The 15114-nt window shown below is 35.7% G+C and overlaps 1 protein-coding gene across 1 annotated transcript in view; it reads left to right on the forward strand.

The window, feature by feature from the left end:
- The window catches only part of SYCP2L (synaptonemal complex protein 2 like), a 67718-nt gene that overhangs the window by 41317 nt on the left and 11287 nt on the right, over positions 1 to 15114 (forward strand). Inside the window, exons 24-29 of the mRNA XM_056823422.1 lie at positions 898 to 946; positions 5775 to 5925; positions 6626 to 6669; positions 8569 to 8692; positions 9585 to 9655; positions 9961 to 10024. Coding sequence (XP_056679400.1) covers positions 898 to 946; positions 5775 to 5925; positions 6626 to 6669; positions 8569 to 8692; positions 9585 to 9655; positions 9961 to 10024 — 503 coding nt within the window. The remainder of the gene's footprint in view (positions 1 to 897; positions 947 to 5774; positions 5926 to 6625; positions 6670 to 8568; positions 8693 to 9584; positions 9656 to 9960; positions 10025 to 15114) is intronic.

Here is a 15114-nt window from a genome sequence, read left to right on the forward strand (position 1 = left end):
TTACTTACAACAAAGAATGCTAGCCACTTCTAGAGGAAGAACTATTGGAGACAAATGCAGATTAAAGCATAATATTTTTCATACTAGTTTATTTATGGTTTGATTTTATACAAGTATTCTCTTACAACAATGACCAATAGGGAAGCATGTTTTATATGATAACACCTATATAATCCAGATCAAATTGCTTACTAATCTCTGAGGGCAGGGAGGGAGACAATTTTGATCTTACATTTTTGGAAAACATTTGCTGAAAATTATTGCATGTAATTGGGAAAATAAAATATCTTTGAAATTTAAAAAATGTATTTCCATTCTACTGAAATTCCACTGTCAATGCCCCTTCTTTGAATTTAAAGCATTATGTTTACAGAAAACCTTTATTAAGGCAGCTAGGTGGAATTAAGGATGGAGTCCTAGACCTGGAGTTGGGAAGATCCAAATTCAAATTTAGTTTCAGCCACTAGCTATGTGATGCTCGGCAAGTCCCTTGACCTCTGTCTGTCTTAGTTTCCTCATCTGCAAAATGGGAATAATATTTAACTCCAAGGGTTTTTGTGAGGATAAAATTAAATAATTTGTAGAGTTCTTTGCTAGTTATTATTATTGTTCAAATGCATATGTTGCCTAGGAAGCATAATTCATCAGCATTTGAAAATGGATTTGTTTATATGATTACTGTCTGCTAGCAGAGAGGATGAGAGAATGGTGGGGTATAATAAGAAACTTAGAAAAGGGTAATGGAGTTGGATAAGTTTAGAGCATGAGTGCTGCTCAGGAAAGGTAAAGCTTGGAGAAGATTTGAAATAGGACTCCTGAGAAGTCAGGAGAAAATACTAGGTCAGTGAGCAGGAAGTATAGAACACAAAATTTACTTAACTTACAATTTTTGCTTAGGGACAGCTCTACTTTCAGCAGTTACAAAAGCCAAGGCAAAGGAAAATTGGTAAGTACAGCTTATACCAAGTATTACTTCTATTACTCAAGTGGCTTTTCCCTTCTTTAGGCCATATTGACTGCTAAAATGAATAACTTTTGAAATGATGTTTCATATGCTTCAAATGGATAATTCAGGAAGGAAGCCACAAATTTTAGCATATGGTTTCTTTAATATCTCTTCACTCTCCCCACCATTTAAAAAACAACACAGGGCAGCAAAGTAAAGGAATACAAGTAATACTATTTACATAAACTCATTTGCAACAAGTTATAAAGGATGATGGAAGGCTATGTTTGATATCATCTTTTTAAAAAGAGCAAGAAGCCTTGAAGGAAACAGTGAATTTACAGAAAGGTTTGTGTGAGACCTAATTAAGCCAGATCTCCAAAGGATATACATATAAAGGAAAACAGAACTACAATAACTTGTATCACAAACTATATTCATCTTGGGTAACAACAGAATCAACAAATTTGGACTCCAGCATCTTCCTTACATCTTTTTAAAAATACCCTTCTACCTTAGAAGCAGAACTATATATTAGTTCTAAAGCAGAAGAGTGGTAAGGACTAGGTAATGGGGAGTAAGTGACATGGCCAGGGTCACACAGCTAGGAAGTATCTGAGGCCAGATTTGAATCAGGACCTCCTGTCTTTGCGCCTGGCTCTCAATTCACTGAGCCACCCAGCTGCCCCCCTTTATATCTTTATGGAAGAAGGTAGAAGAGGCTTTCAAGAGGATGAAGATGGAAAGAGCAACTGGATCCAGACCAAGGAGGCAACACAGTGTAGTAGAATGTAAAACTGGCTCTGAATTTGGCTGGTCTCACCAATACTCATGAAACCTTAAAAGACCTCCCGTACATTGGGTAGATCCTCCTTGGGGGAGTTTATGGGATTTGATGGGCAAAAATCATGTAATATGAGACAGTTCAGCCAGATCAATATATGTATCATTTGTGAATATTAGCTTACTTGAATATAGGAAAAGCTGCCCCCAAATGGTGCATATCCCAACGTAGACAAACCTTTTCATCTTTATGGAGATGAAAGTATGTTCTTTCATTATAGGGGGGAAGCCTAAAGGAATGTATTGTCTACTCTGTGCAAGACATTTCTCCCTACTGTCATGAGATTCTGTACTTGTACACCAGAACATATGACACAATGACTTTCAGGACTTTGGATGACTGTTTCCCTTCATGTAGAAATGGAAGAGGATAGGAATATTGGTTCAGAAAGCTTCTTCTGTGGTTCTCTGCTGTCAATTTGGGCATAACTCTTTGGGGGAAGAAATGAGCCTCAACACAAAGATAATCCTCTCAGTAGCCAAAGTTAATGAAAAAGATGATCTATCCTGCTTTATGAAAGTGGTAGGTGAGCTAGTGAAACTGCTTAACTGGCATTTATGTAGCATGTTAAGATTTGTAATGCACTTTTATATGCATTATGTTCAGCGAAAAATTATCCCAATTTTACAAATGAGAAAACTGAGACATGGATGTTAAACTGACTTGAGTGTAGCTAAGTGACTAGGGTCACACAACTAACTAGTGGCAGGATTTGAGTCTAGGTCACTTGACTAGAGGGCTAATGTTCTTCCCACTGAACCATGTTAATCCATTTAGGAATTATATTTGATGCCACAAGAAAAGCAAACAAGAGGGTGTCTTTTTCTTTCAAGGTATTTGTCCTATGATTAGAATGGACATTGAATAGTGTTATAGTCAGAACATGTAGATTTCCCATGAGCTTGGTTAACTGAGTCAAGAATAATTAGTTTTTCTCTGCTTAATTATTTTTTTCAAAATGTGAATCTTTAATGAAACCTAGCCTGTTAACTACTTGTTATATTCATAAACAATACATTATTAACTAACACAAAAAACCAGAAACACATTGACATAGTTGATTTTCATTAGTTTTTCATAGTTCTTAGAGGTGACCCTTTGTGCTGAAGCCACCCTTTACATATTTATGTATACTTTACTGTCTTTATACTATTTATACTTTCTCTTCCCATTTTCCCCACCAGATTGCTTCTACTTTTCTCTTCCTCTCAAATATTTACTCTCTCCCTGTGTTCTTACTGACTTCTTTTCTGCTGCCTATAAACACACCCAAGTTTTCTCCATCCTTAAAAAAAAAAAAAACCTCTCACTATGTACCCACTATCCTCACTCATCTTTTGGCTCTTGTTCTATCTTTTTCCTCCTCTTTTCAAAATTCTTGAAAAAAAAAAACAAACAACTGACTATACTTGGTGCCTCTATTTTTCCTCCTCTCATTCTCTTGTAGGTTCTGAGCTCTCTAGCATCTGGTTTCATTATTCAACCGAAACTGACCTTTTTTTGAAAACTGCTAATCTCTTAATTGCCAAAGGAACATTGCCTTTTCTCAATTCTATTTTTTACTCTCTCTGAAGCATTTTACAGTGTGGATCACCCTCTCTTCCTAAATACTTTCTCCTTTCTAGGTTTTCAGGAACACTGCTATTTCTTAGTTCTCTCTGATTTTTCCTTCTCAATCTCTTTTTGTGGTCTTCATCCATATTTTGGCCCTTAAATGTGTTTGTACCCAAACTTGCTTGGTTCCTCATCATTTCTCTCTCTGCAGTTCTTCACTTGCTGATCTTGGTTTCAATTACAATCTCTATGTGAATGACTCATAGATCTATGGATCAAGTCTTCATCTCTTTTCTGAATTCTAGCCCTACAGCACAACATGCCTATTGGACAATTTCAACTGGACGTCCCATAGGTAGGAATATGGTAGAGCCAGGTTGTACTGGCTAATGAGAGCTGATTATTAAATTAAAAATTAAAACTTTACCTTCTGTCTTAGAATCAATATTATGTATTGCTTCTAATGCAGAAGAATAGTAAGGACTAGGCAAAGGGTGTTAAGTGACTTGTCCCAAGGTCACAAGGCTAGGAAGTGTCTGAGGCCAGATTTAAACTCCCATATCTGGATTTCAATCTACTAAGTTACCTACCTGCCCTATGATTGTTAAATTTTGACTGTAAGTGTTTACACCTCTGAAATGGCAAACAGTATAAATCAGGCTATGACTTATTGTTTTATGGATTGCCTAGATTTTAAAAACATAAATCTAAAATGTTAATTCAGATTAAACTTAAGTATGTCATATATACTTGTTTTTCTGGAGTTGAGTTGGTTGTTACTCCTTTACCTGCACACGCCTGGCTGTAGGCATTTCAAATCCAACATGTCCAAAACTGAACTCCTTTATCTTTCCTCTTCAAACCTACCTATCTTCTGAACTTCTCTATTACTTTTGAGGGTACCAGCAGTCATAAAGCTTAACATTCTCAGTGTCATCCTTAACTCTTCACTCTCATCCCACATAGCCAATCAGTTACCAAATCTTGTCACTTATGGTTCCATAATATTTCTCAGCCATGCCAAAATATTGGCATTTTGACCATGTCACTCTGCTATTCAATAAACTCCAGTGGCTCTCTGTTCTACTGGTATCAAATATAAACTCTTTTGGCTTTTAAGTTCTAAATAATTTGGCTCCTTTGAGATGTGGATCGTGCTTTTTAAAAGGGAGCACAAGCAAGTAGGGAAAATTGTGAAAGAACAGCCCATAGAAAGAAGGTACTTATTCAGGAGAAAGTGAACTTTAGAGTACTTTTGCCTAGTATCTGTGACATGTACACATGTGACTGGTAAAAAAGACTTAAAAATTATATCTTGCAAATTCTGATCCCAAATTGCCTATGTGATCAGTGAATATTGTCTCATTGTGGCTTTGTTGGCAATAATTTAGGATTATAATGAAATAAAAGTGAGTGATCTCATTAGTGAAAACCTACTTTGGACTGTTAGGGCAGAGAGAACTCAATAGACCTCAAAAAAAAAATGAGTTTGATCTCAGAAGGGATTTCAGTTGGGCTTGAGGATTCTCCTTTTTGCTGAAAGAGTGTAACACTACCTCAGTAACTCGGAAGAGGAGCATAACAAATGAAGCAAGCAATGAAGAAGTAGCCTTGACTGTCAGTGAACTGTGTGCCTCTCTGCTATGGTTCTATAAACTTATGTTCAAGTGTCCCTGTTGAACACTGTGCTTTGGTCAGAGAATATATTCTAGGTTTATGGATGGATTGCATTATTTATTCTTGCGTTGTCTTCTGCTTTTTAAGCATTTCCAATTAAGAATGAATGTAGTTGGCCCCCCCTAACTTGTCAAATGGAAAGCAAACAGTGGTTCAGGAAGTAGAGTATTCAGTAATTGGAGTTTAAGCTCCCCACTTCAGTTTTCTCTAGAGCCCTGAGAATCAGTAGTAATTGTTGCCTTGGCCACCAACATAGAAAACAGCTAGCTTAATAGAGTTGAAATGCAGGTTCAGGTGAGCAAGTCTGCCCTGAGAGCAGAGAGAGGAAAGGAGAATCAATGCTGAGCATCTACCTCACTATTCTTCTGGTGCCCTAGTACTTCACACCCCTAGCATCAATGGTCTTTTTTCCTTCTAAAATTATTTTTAATCTTTGGATGGTTTTTGACAAAAAGCAGAATTTTGAACTCGAGTCTCTACTCATGTGGCCTTTTGATAAATGAGAACATACCAAATACATTCAGATTGCAAATATTTTATACTAACAACCACATAGTTAAAAACTTTTTAGGCATTTAGCCATCTTGACTCTCCCTTCTGTCCAGTCTTATCCCCCCATTACCTTAAATGAACACACCACCAAATAGAGAATCCAGAAATTAATGTTGTCATTGGGAATGGTCTGTGTTTTAATAGTCATAGTTGTTAACAATAATTTTTTGAGATTTCAGATTGAACTTTTCTGTTTGTAAGTTTGATGATCTTAGGAAACACCTGTCTTCTGAAAGTAATTATGAAAGCAGCAGTGATATAAGTGGAAGTTCTTGGATCAACAGCCAAAAGAAAAAAAAATTAAAAACATATTCTAAGCAAAAAAAGCCAAGAGTTAGAAGAAAAGTAAGAAGTAAGTTTAATATTTTACCTGCCTCACAAACCCACTATATGCCGCTCAGAAACAAGAATTTCTTTGTTGTTTGCTCTATGTTCAGTACTATTTTGGGTACCATGGTGGGATACAAAAGCCTATAATGAAATCCCTGCCCTCCAGTTTCTCTGTTTATACCTGTTTAACACATAAAACAATAATAACATAAATAAGCATGTAATTACCTGGTAATATCCAACTCATAACTCTAACCTCTATAGTTCTATAGTTTGAATGTTTTCTTCCCCGTTAGAATATAAGCTTCTTGAGGGCAGGGACTGTTTTTTGCCTGGTATATGATAGGTACTTAATTAAAACCTTATTGACTGACTTGACTAGAGAATGAAATTCATTAAGAGGAGAAAAAATCAGTGAAGGCTGAAGTCAAGAAAGGATTCATAGAAGGAATGGGAGTTCAGTTACCCCTAAAGGATAGACAAATTTTAGATAAATGTTGGGTATTTTAGAAGGGAAGAAAAGGACAACAGAGAAAGCACAGGTACAAGAATGAGAGCTTGTAGTACAATGGGGCACAGCTCAAGTAAAGTCAGCCCAATTACGTGGGGAAGATGGGTTTAGATAACAAGATCTGTCTGAGTAGAGAACTATAATAATGGGTGGGATTTGTTTATTATGTGTGAAATAATGCCATGTTCTGGAGGTTTGTTTTTCTTTTCAGTTTTGCCATTGTTATTTTCAAGTAGTAGCAGTGATCACCAAAATGTAAGTAGTTCTGTTCCAGTTTAACAGGTATGAAGCACTTATTAAGTTCTTGGTACCGAGGATACAAATAGAGGCAAAACAATTCTTGATTTCACATTCTAATTGGGGATGACTGTGGTGAGGTAGATAAGTCTGATTATCTTCCTGAATTCAAATCTGATTTCAGAAACTAGCAGGGCGACCCTGGGTAAATCACTTAACCCAGTTTACTTCAGTTTCCTTATCCAAAAATGAGTTGGAGAAGGAAATGCCGAACCACTTCAGTATATTTGTCAAGAAACTCCCAAATACTCACAAAGAGTCAGACAACTATTGTAATGGCTGAACAAATAGCACATCTAGGAGGGCTCAACTGCAGGGTGGATGGAGAAGCTCAGTGGTCTTTAGAGTGGAACAAGTGCCAAATTTTATTTGATTACATCAAATATGAAATGGGAAAAGTCCATGGTGCTTGATCTATTGCATGTGAGTTTTTAAAGTAGCTTTTATAATGAGAAAAATGGGAAACATTCAAGCCACATATTTGTGCACAATCAACACCTGTCCTATTCAGAAATGGTGAATTAATAACAAAAGCATTTAATATGCATCTTGAATGTATTAGAGGTTATCTAACAACTTAATAGCCTGAGGGACTTCCTTTGTTAAAAAAAAAAAGTTAACCTTCTGTCTTAGAATCAATCTTAAGTACAAGGCTATTTTGTTAATACAATTAAAACTGCATAAATCTCACACACAGATACCTGATGTGTTATCTGGAATAATGCTATATAAAAGAAAAGATGGAGAATAATTCCTATTATGGAAAGATTTGCTTGAGTTTAAAGTTGAATTTAAACTCCTCAATGGTGGGGAGGATGATTTTTAAAAACCATTTCATTGGCATAAAAATTTGCATTGCTAATTTCCCTTAAAATTTTAAAGTTTAGAATCAGTTCCCCACCTCTGAGGGTTAGTGAGAATACTATAATTTAGAGTTGTCATTGCTTACTATATAAAGATTCATTTTTATTTTTGGACTAAGTATAATTTGAGATAAACATTCAATTATAAGATATTTGTGTTATTGGAATGTATTTTGGATTATTTTGTTTGAAAAAAAATTAGGAATCTATGAACCTTTTTAAAAATGTACTAATATTTTATTTTTAACTTAATTACACGAAAAAAGTTTTTTTAACTTTCAATAAGTTTTAGCCAAATTCTTACCCTCCCTCTGCCACCAAAATGGCAAGCAATCCAGTATCGATTTTATCTGTATAATAGTACAAAACATCTTTTTGTATTAGTTCTTTTGTGAAAGAAAACTCAAACGAAAGGAAAGTGAAGAAATAAAGTAAAATATTGTATGTCTTGGTTTGTATTAACAGTCCTGGAAGGAATTTTTCATCATGATCCTTGAGGATTTTCTTGTATTCACTGTATTGCTAGGAATGGTTAAGTCATTCATAAATGTTCACCACATAATATCTTTTACTATGTACAATGTTCTCCTGCTTCTGCTTACTTCACTTTGTATCAGTTCATATAGGTCATTTCAGGCCTTTCTTAAATTATCCTTCACATCATTTATTATAGAATGGTAGTTTTCCATTACCATTATACGTGACTTGTTCAACCATTCCCTAGTTGATGGACATCCCCTCAGTTTCAAATTCTTTGTCACCTGTAGTGATATTGTTAGGTCCGAGGACATACACAGTTTTAAAGCTTTTTTGGTCATAATTCCAAATCACTCTCCATAATGGGTCAGTTCACAACTCTTCCAGCAGTGAATTAGTGTATAAATCTTTTCTAAAGGACTTTAAAGGATGATGCAAAGGTTAAACAACTCATTTTTATTGTTTTTGAAAAAGTATCAAGACATTATTTTAAAAAATCAAATCAACTCTGTTTTAGGCTACTCCAGTATGGAAGAGGACCTCAAGGCAAAAGAAAGAAAAAAATCCAGACTTTCCTGTGGTAATATTCCAAAGTAGCACAGCCTTCCTAACACCTGAAGATTCTACCAAGAAGAAGCCCTGTATGTCCCTAACTTTGTGTTTTTACCCATTTGTTATACCATATTGGATTGTTGATAGGGGAAGGGAGGCTTTTTTTTTCTTTTATGATATTTTCATATCATAAGAGTGAAAAAATGAAATTTCACTTTCCTTTAACATAATACCATTATCTTCAGCAGAGAGAAGGGCACTCAATTTTCATTCTAATATTTGAGGTCAGTTTAGGTGGAAGGAGAAAATGAGTTTTTTTTCCCTCCTTTTTTCTCTCATCACTAAGGATTCATAGCTTTGACTTGACATGATCCAAAGGTGCCATCTGCAGATCTAAAGCATAGGAAAGAAGAAAGGGAATGAGGAAAGAGAATCAGTAAAAAGAAGAAATGGCAAGAAGGAAATGGGTAGAAGGAAAAAAGGGAAGGAGAATATGGTTTATTTTGGTGTAAAAAAAAACAACTGGTGTAAAACCAGTAGTAAAGTGTTTCCAACAATTAGCTCAGGGAACACATGGTAGCAGTTCTAGAAATCATCCTTCACATCATTTCTTATAGCACAGTAATATTCCATTACAATCATATACCACAACTTGTCTAGCCATTCCCCAATTGATGGGCATTTCCTCAGTTTCCAGCTCTTTGCCACCACAAAAAAAGCTGCTATAAATATTTTTTGCATGAACAGGTCCTTTCCCTCTTTTTAAAATCTCTTCGGGGTACATAACTCTGACCAATGGCAACTCAATACCTTCACTTCTGTAATAACGGTGCACCAGCAATATTCCTTAAAATAGGCAAAATGATTTTTTTCTCTGTCTAAAATGTAGGTTAATATATGAAAACTTCCCATCTATTGACTGTTTAAAATCGTTACCTGATGTTTGTTTATCCTTTCTCTTTCATGTTTCTGACTCCAAAGTCCAAAGTGTAACCCCATTAGAAGATTCTTCCTCCCCAGAGCACTCAGAGGTCACAGATAATTTAACAAAGGTGCAATTTAATTATTATTGATGTATCTCAAAATAATTATTTTGATTTAGTAATATCCTAGACCTTAGGGAAAAAAACATGATCTAACTTTTTTTGGAGGGAGAAAGCACTTTTTATTATGAGTCCTTTGGAATTGTCTTTGTATTGACCAGGGTAACTTAAGTCTTTCATAATTGATCATCATGACAATATTGGTGTTATTGTGTATGATAGTCTTCTGGTTCTGCTTACTTCAGATTTTTTGTTATTTTTATTATAAAAGAGGCAGTTTCATAGCTTCTGCTTTTATTATGTTTTGTTTTTAGTCTGCCAAATCTTCAATGGAAACTACCAAACTTAAGCGAAAACTACAAAATGTGGGAGCCTCAGGTAAAATTGATGAAATATAATTATGGATAATTATTTTTAATGTGCAGCACTTCTCTTAACCTTTAATATAGGTTGCTCCACTCATGAGGTTGTTCTTGGGATCTAGAAGCATCAAACTTTTTATTTCCTAACTGCAACCTAATGAAATGCAATTGGGGAAGGTGAGATCAATTCAATCTTACTTTCTCAGTAAAATTTTAATGCACTTATCAAATGCAGCCCCACTTCCTCTCTAGACCTATGGAAGTTAGTAAATCATGGACAAGGGTTATATACCCTAGAAGTATATTTGGCCTCTGGGATTTGTTGTAGATTAACTGTGCTGATTCCAGAGGACCCAAGGGACATGAGTCAGTTCTGGGGCTAACTTAAGAGCTTAGAACAAGCAGGATAAGGAGTCCAGTTTAGTCTGTAGTCAAAGTAGATACACAAGTAAACAGGTGCCTGAAATCTACTTAGATTCTTTTTTTTTTTAACCCTTACCTTCCATTTTGGAGTCAATACTGTGTATTGGCTCCAAAGGGTCACACAGCTGGGAAGTGTCTGAGGTCATCTACTTAGATTCTTTAGAATCCTTTGGTTTTTAGATGGAAGTTGATTGTGGTGATGGGAAAGCCAGATAATGGCCCACTAAGGGTACCCATCTTGCTTTAGATCTTCTCTCTATCATTTAGAATCATTCTGGGGACATCATCAATTATCTTATTTTTGATTCTTTATTATGAGATTTCTACATCCTTTCTTCTCTATTCCTATGTATTGTTTCCTGTGTTTATACCCTAATTTGTTTTTTTTTTTAAAAACCTGGTAGTGGGGTGGAGGGGGAAATTACATAATGGCATACCACTCAAATGTAAATATAATAAAAATACCATGCTGTTTTGCCTTAGGTCCACTAGATATCATCTCTTTTAGAATCCTATTTTGTTTATCTTTTGGATATCTAATGCAAGGTAGAAAAAGAAATTTAAATGCATCTTATCCAGTTATTTATTCATTCTAAAAGGTACAATAGGAGAAATCTTGACTTTGGAGTCCAGAACTATCTTTAAATTCTAGTACTGTGATGGGAAAGTTATTTAGCCTTAGTTTCCTCATTTGTAAAATTGGGTTGGATAGTACTTATAGTACCTAATTCATTGAGTCAGCATGAGGTTCACTTGTATTTCAGTCAATCAGTAAACCTTGAACAATAGAAATTTAGATTTGGAAGAGGTCTCTGAGATAATTTAACCTCAGAATTTCAGAGTTAAAAGGGATATCAGTGACTGGGGAGTATATAATTCATCTCCTAAAAAGAATCCCTTTTGTAGAATTCCCTACTGAGTAGCCACTAGTCTCTGCCTGAAGACTTCTTATGAGGGGAAACTTACTACCTTCCAAGGCTTCTCCTTCCATTTTGGACTACCTCCAATAGTTTTGGTTTTTTCCTTACATCAAGTCTAAATTTGCTCTCTACAACTTTCACATGATCCTAGTTCTGTCCTCTGGAGCCAAGCATGGCAAGTCTTCTCTCACTTTTGTATCATAACCTTTCAAATAGTTGAAGACAACTATCATGTGTGCTCCTGAATCTTCTCCAGGTTAAATATCTCCAGTTCTATTACTGGATTCCTCATGTGGTATTAACACAAGGTCATTCATCTTTCTTGTCTTTCTCTGACAACTTATTACCATCTCTCCTAAATATGGTGTCCAGAACCAAATATGGTATTTCTAGATTTGGTCTGACCAGAGCAAAATACAGTGAAATCTTCACTTCTTTATTCCTAGAAGTTCTGCTTATCTCTAAAAATGAGGAGTTAGGGTTAGATACCTTCTGAAGTTTTCTAGCTCTAGACACATCTCTCTTTATTCATCTGATTTAAAAAGCATTCATGTATTAGGATCGCTTCAGGAATATGAATAGAAGGAAAAAATGAAGGAGGTAGGAAAAGTAGAAAGAATGAGGTCTGCATTGGATGTCTTTTTTAGAAACACATCAATGCCCATTTAAAAACACATATTTAAAAGGAATGACATATATAGTCTTTGTTTTTCCTTTAAAAAATCAACAAGGTTTGTCTAAAATCAATCCAAGGAAGCACTTCCCTCCAAACCACCCCCCTCCAGACCAAAACAAAGTTCACTGAGAATTCAATTGCTTATCATCCATCCAGGTATTCAACTTCAACTTGTAGTCCATTCTACTTAGGTTGGCACATCCTTGCATCCTGATGGACCTTAGGATGTGGTGCATTTTCCTTGAAGCAGGGTACTAAGAGATGTTGTAGTCACTTGTACCTGTCTGACTACCATTCTATATGATGCCTCTCAATATAACCCAAGATGACAGTATTTTAGGTTGATATATCACACTGCTGACTTATTAAATTAGCAGTACATATGGGGAGAGATGAAAAAAATGAAATATATGTCTAGTTCCTTTCTTTGAGGAGCTTAATCTAAAAAGACATAAGGAAAGCACTGAATAACTTCTCTTTTGAAACTTCTCTGTGGATTCAAATGAAATTTATAAAAAATTATAGAAAATATTTAGGAAATAGGTTGTCTTGAGCAAGTTGTAAAACTATGGAGCATATCAAGGAAACTGATGCTAATTTAAGAAGGAAGGAGGTAGTAAGTGAATTGAGTGAAATAGTATTGTGGTTGCTAAAGTTCTTATTTCCTAATTAGAAGAGAATCATAGGATTGCATTCAATAGCAGAGAGAAGAGACTATTTAGGGGACTGTTATAATAGTCTAGGAAAGAGATGAAAAATGGTCACAGTGGAGGCAGAGAGAAAGGAAGAGTTACTAGAGCTATGTAGATGGAAAAAGCGAAGAGGAAATGAAGAGTAAATCAAGAAAAAGGAAACCTGGGAACTTGATATAAATAAGCAAATTAAGAGGAAAGTTCACTTGGGGGGGGGGCAGGGCTGGAAATGGTGACATTTAATTTTGACCATTGTGACTGTAAGGTTACTATAGGACATGAAAACAGAAATGTTTAACTAGAATTTTAAGATTTGACCTCAGCATAGCGCTGGATTTAACTCATGATGAATCGTGTAGTCAAAAAGACTTTCAAAGGGCATTTACTCAAACCTGGTCCAGAATCCTCTGTATGACTTGCCTGACACAGGTGGTCTCACTGTCACTCAAAAGTCTCCAGGCAGAGGGAACCTAATGCTTCCTGAGGTCACCAGCTCTAATTCTGAATTATTCTAGTTATTAAATTATTGGAAGTAACTAGATAGATATGCTGGATAGAATGTTAGGTCCAGAGATGGGAAGACTTCAGTTCAAATCTCAGACACTTTCTAGCTGTGTGACCCTGGACAAGTCTCTTAACCCCAAATGCCCAACCCTTACCATTCTTCTGCCATGAAACCAATACACAGTATTTATTCTAAGATGAAAGGTTAGAGTTTTAGAAAAAAGAACCTATTGTAGAACATCCTTTAAAACTATTCTATATACTCAAACAAAATAGTCTAATCTGAATTTTCTCAGGTGAAACCTAAATTTACTTACTTGCAATTTCTGCCTGTAGTCTTCTGGGCCAAGAAGAATAAGACTTACTAATTTCCTATGTCACAACTCTTTCTAAGAGTGGCAAAGTTTAAATCCTGGCTCTTCCATTTATTACCGATTTGATTTTTTTGGCTCTGTGAGCTTTAACTCACTCTGATCAAAATCAGTTGTTTGGAGTAGGTGGCCTCTGAGGTCTTTCCCAGGTCCAAGTTTATGAAACTCTACCAGGGAATGATTAAAGCTCATGTTGATACAGTATCTTCTTTACAATGGCCCTCTGAGATTGCCAGCTCTGGAAAGGGGGAGAGATGGGAGAGACGGAGACAATTTGGATCATATAACTTTGAAAAAAGGATGGGGAAATGTGTTTATTCTATATATGATCCATAATATAAATTTACAAAAAAATCAGTGGCCCTCTGAGAGATGGTCCTGTTATTTTCTATGTTTATGTGACCCTAAAAGCCAAATGTACCCCCCCTATCATAATCCAAGGAAGTTTTCTTAGTAAAGAACAAAAAAGACCTTGTTATATAGGATGGTTTCACTTGTGTATGTGTGTGTGGTGGAGGGAATGCACCTTTTATAGATTGTAGAGGTGGCATTCAACTGAAATTGTGTATTAGAATAAGGAACTTTGTAGGGATGACCCAGATAATAATAGTTAACATTTATTTACCCCTTACTGTGTATTAATCACTCTGCTAAGTATTTTATAAATATTATCTCATTTGATCCTCTTGATAACCTTAAGGGGTTGGTACTATTATTATCCCCATTTAATAGATGAGGAAATGAGGCAAATAGAGATCAAGTAACTTGCTTGGGGTTGCATAGCTTGTAAAAGCTTGAGGCTGGATTTCAGGTTTTACTAACTCCAGGACCAGTGCTCCATCACCTGTAATGCCTAGCAACTCCTGACAGTAAATAGGGTAACTGTCATTTGTTGAACTCTAAAGGTTTTATATACTGCCAAAACATTTTCTAGACTATTACAGGGCCTGAGATTCTTGGTAATGTTCCTTTTGGGTTCAAGCATCTCCCTGGGGCTGCTAAGTAACAGACCTGGAGTTGGGAGGACCTCGGTTCAAATCTGGCCTCAGATATTTCCTAGCTGTGTGACCCTGGGCATAACTCTAATGACCTAGACCTTATGGCTCTTCTGTCTTAGAATTGATGTTAATACAGAAGGTATGGGTTATTTTTTTTATTTGGGAGGCTTTAACAATAATTTTTAAAAATTGTTATGGCATTATAGAACTAGACAACACTTGACATGTCATCCAGAAAACACTTGACATCATCCAGATGAGTTTTAGTAAATGGTAATCATTCAGTCACAGAAATCATCAATGATAAAACTAGAATTGGAACCTGGGACCCTGGTTCTTGGTTCAAAGCACAGCCCAGGTTATTTTCCATGAGAAGCATATGCCAGATAAAAAACTGACCTGAATTCAGGTTCTATCTCTGAAACATACTGTGTGATTCTGGGAAACTCACTTATTTCCCAGGGCTCTAGGCAACTCTCTAAGACTGTAAATCACAGAGAATGTGCTAATCTGCTTTGAAAG

This window comes from Monodelphis domestica, chromosome 3, assembly GCF_027887165.1.
Source record: "Monodelphis domestica isolate mMonDom1 chromosome 3, mMonDom1.pri, whole genome shotgun sequence".
NCBI lineage: Eukaryota > Metazoa > Chordata > Mammalia > Didelphimorphia > Didelphidae > Monodelphis > Monodelphis domestica.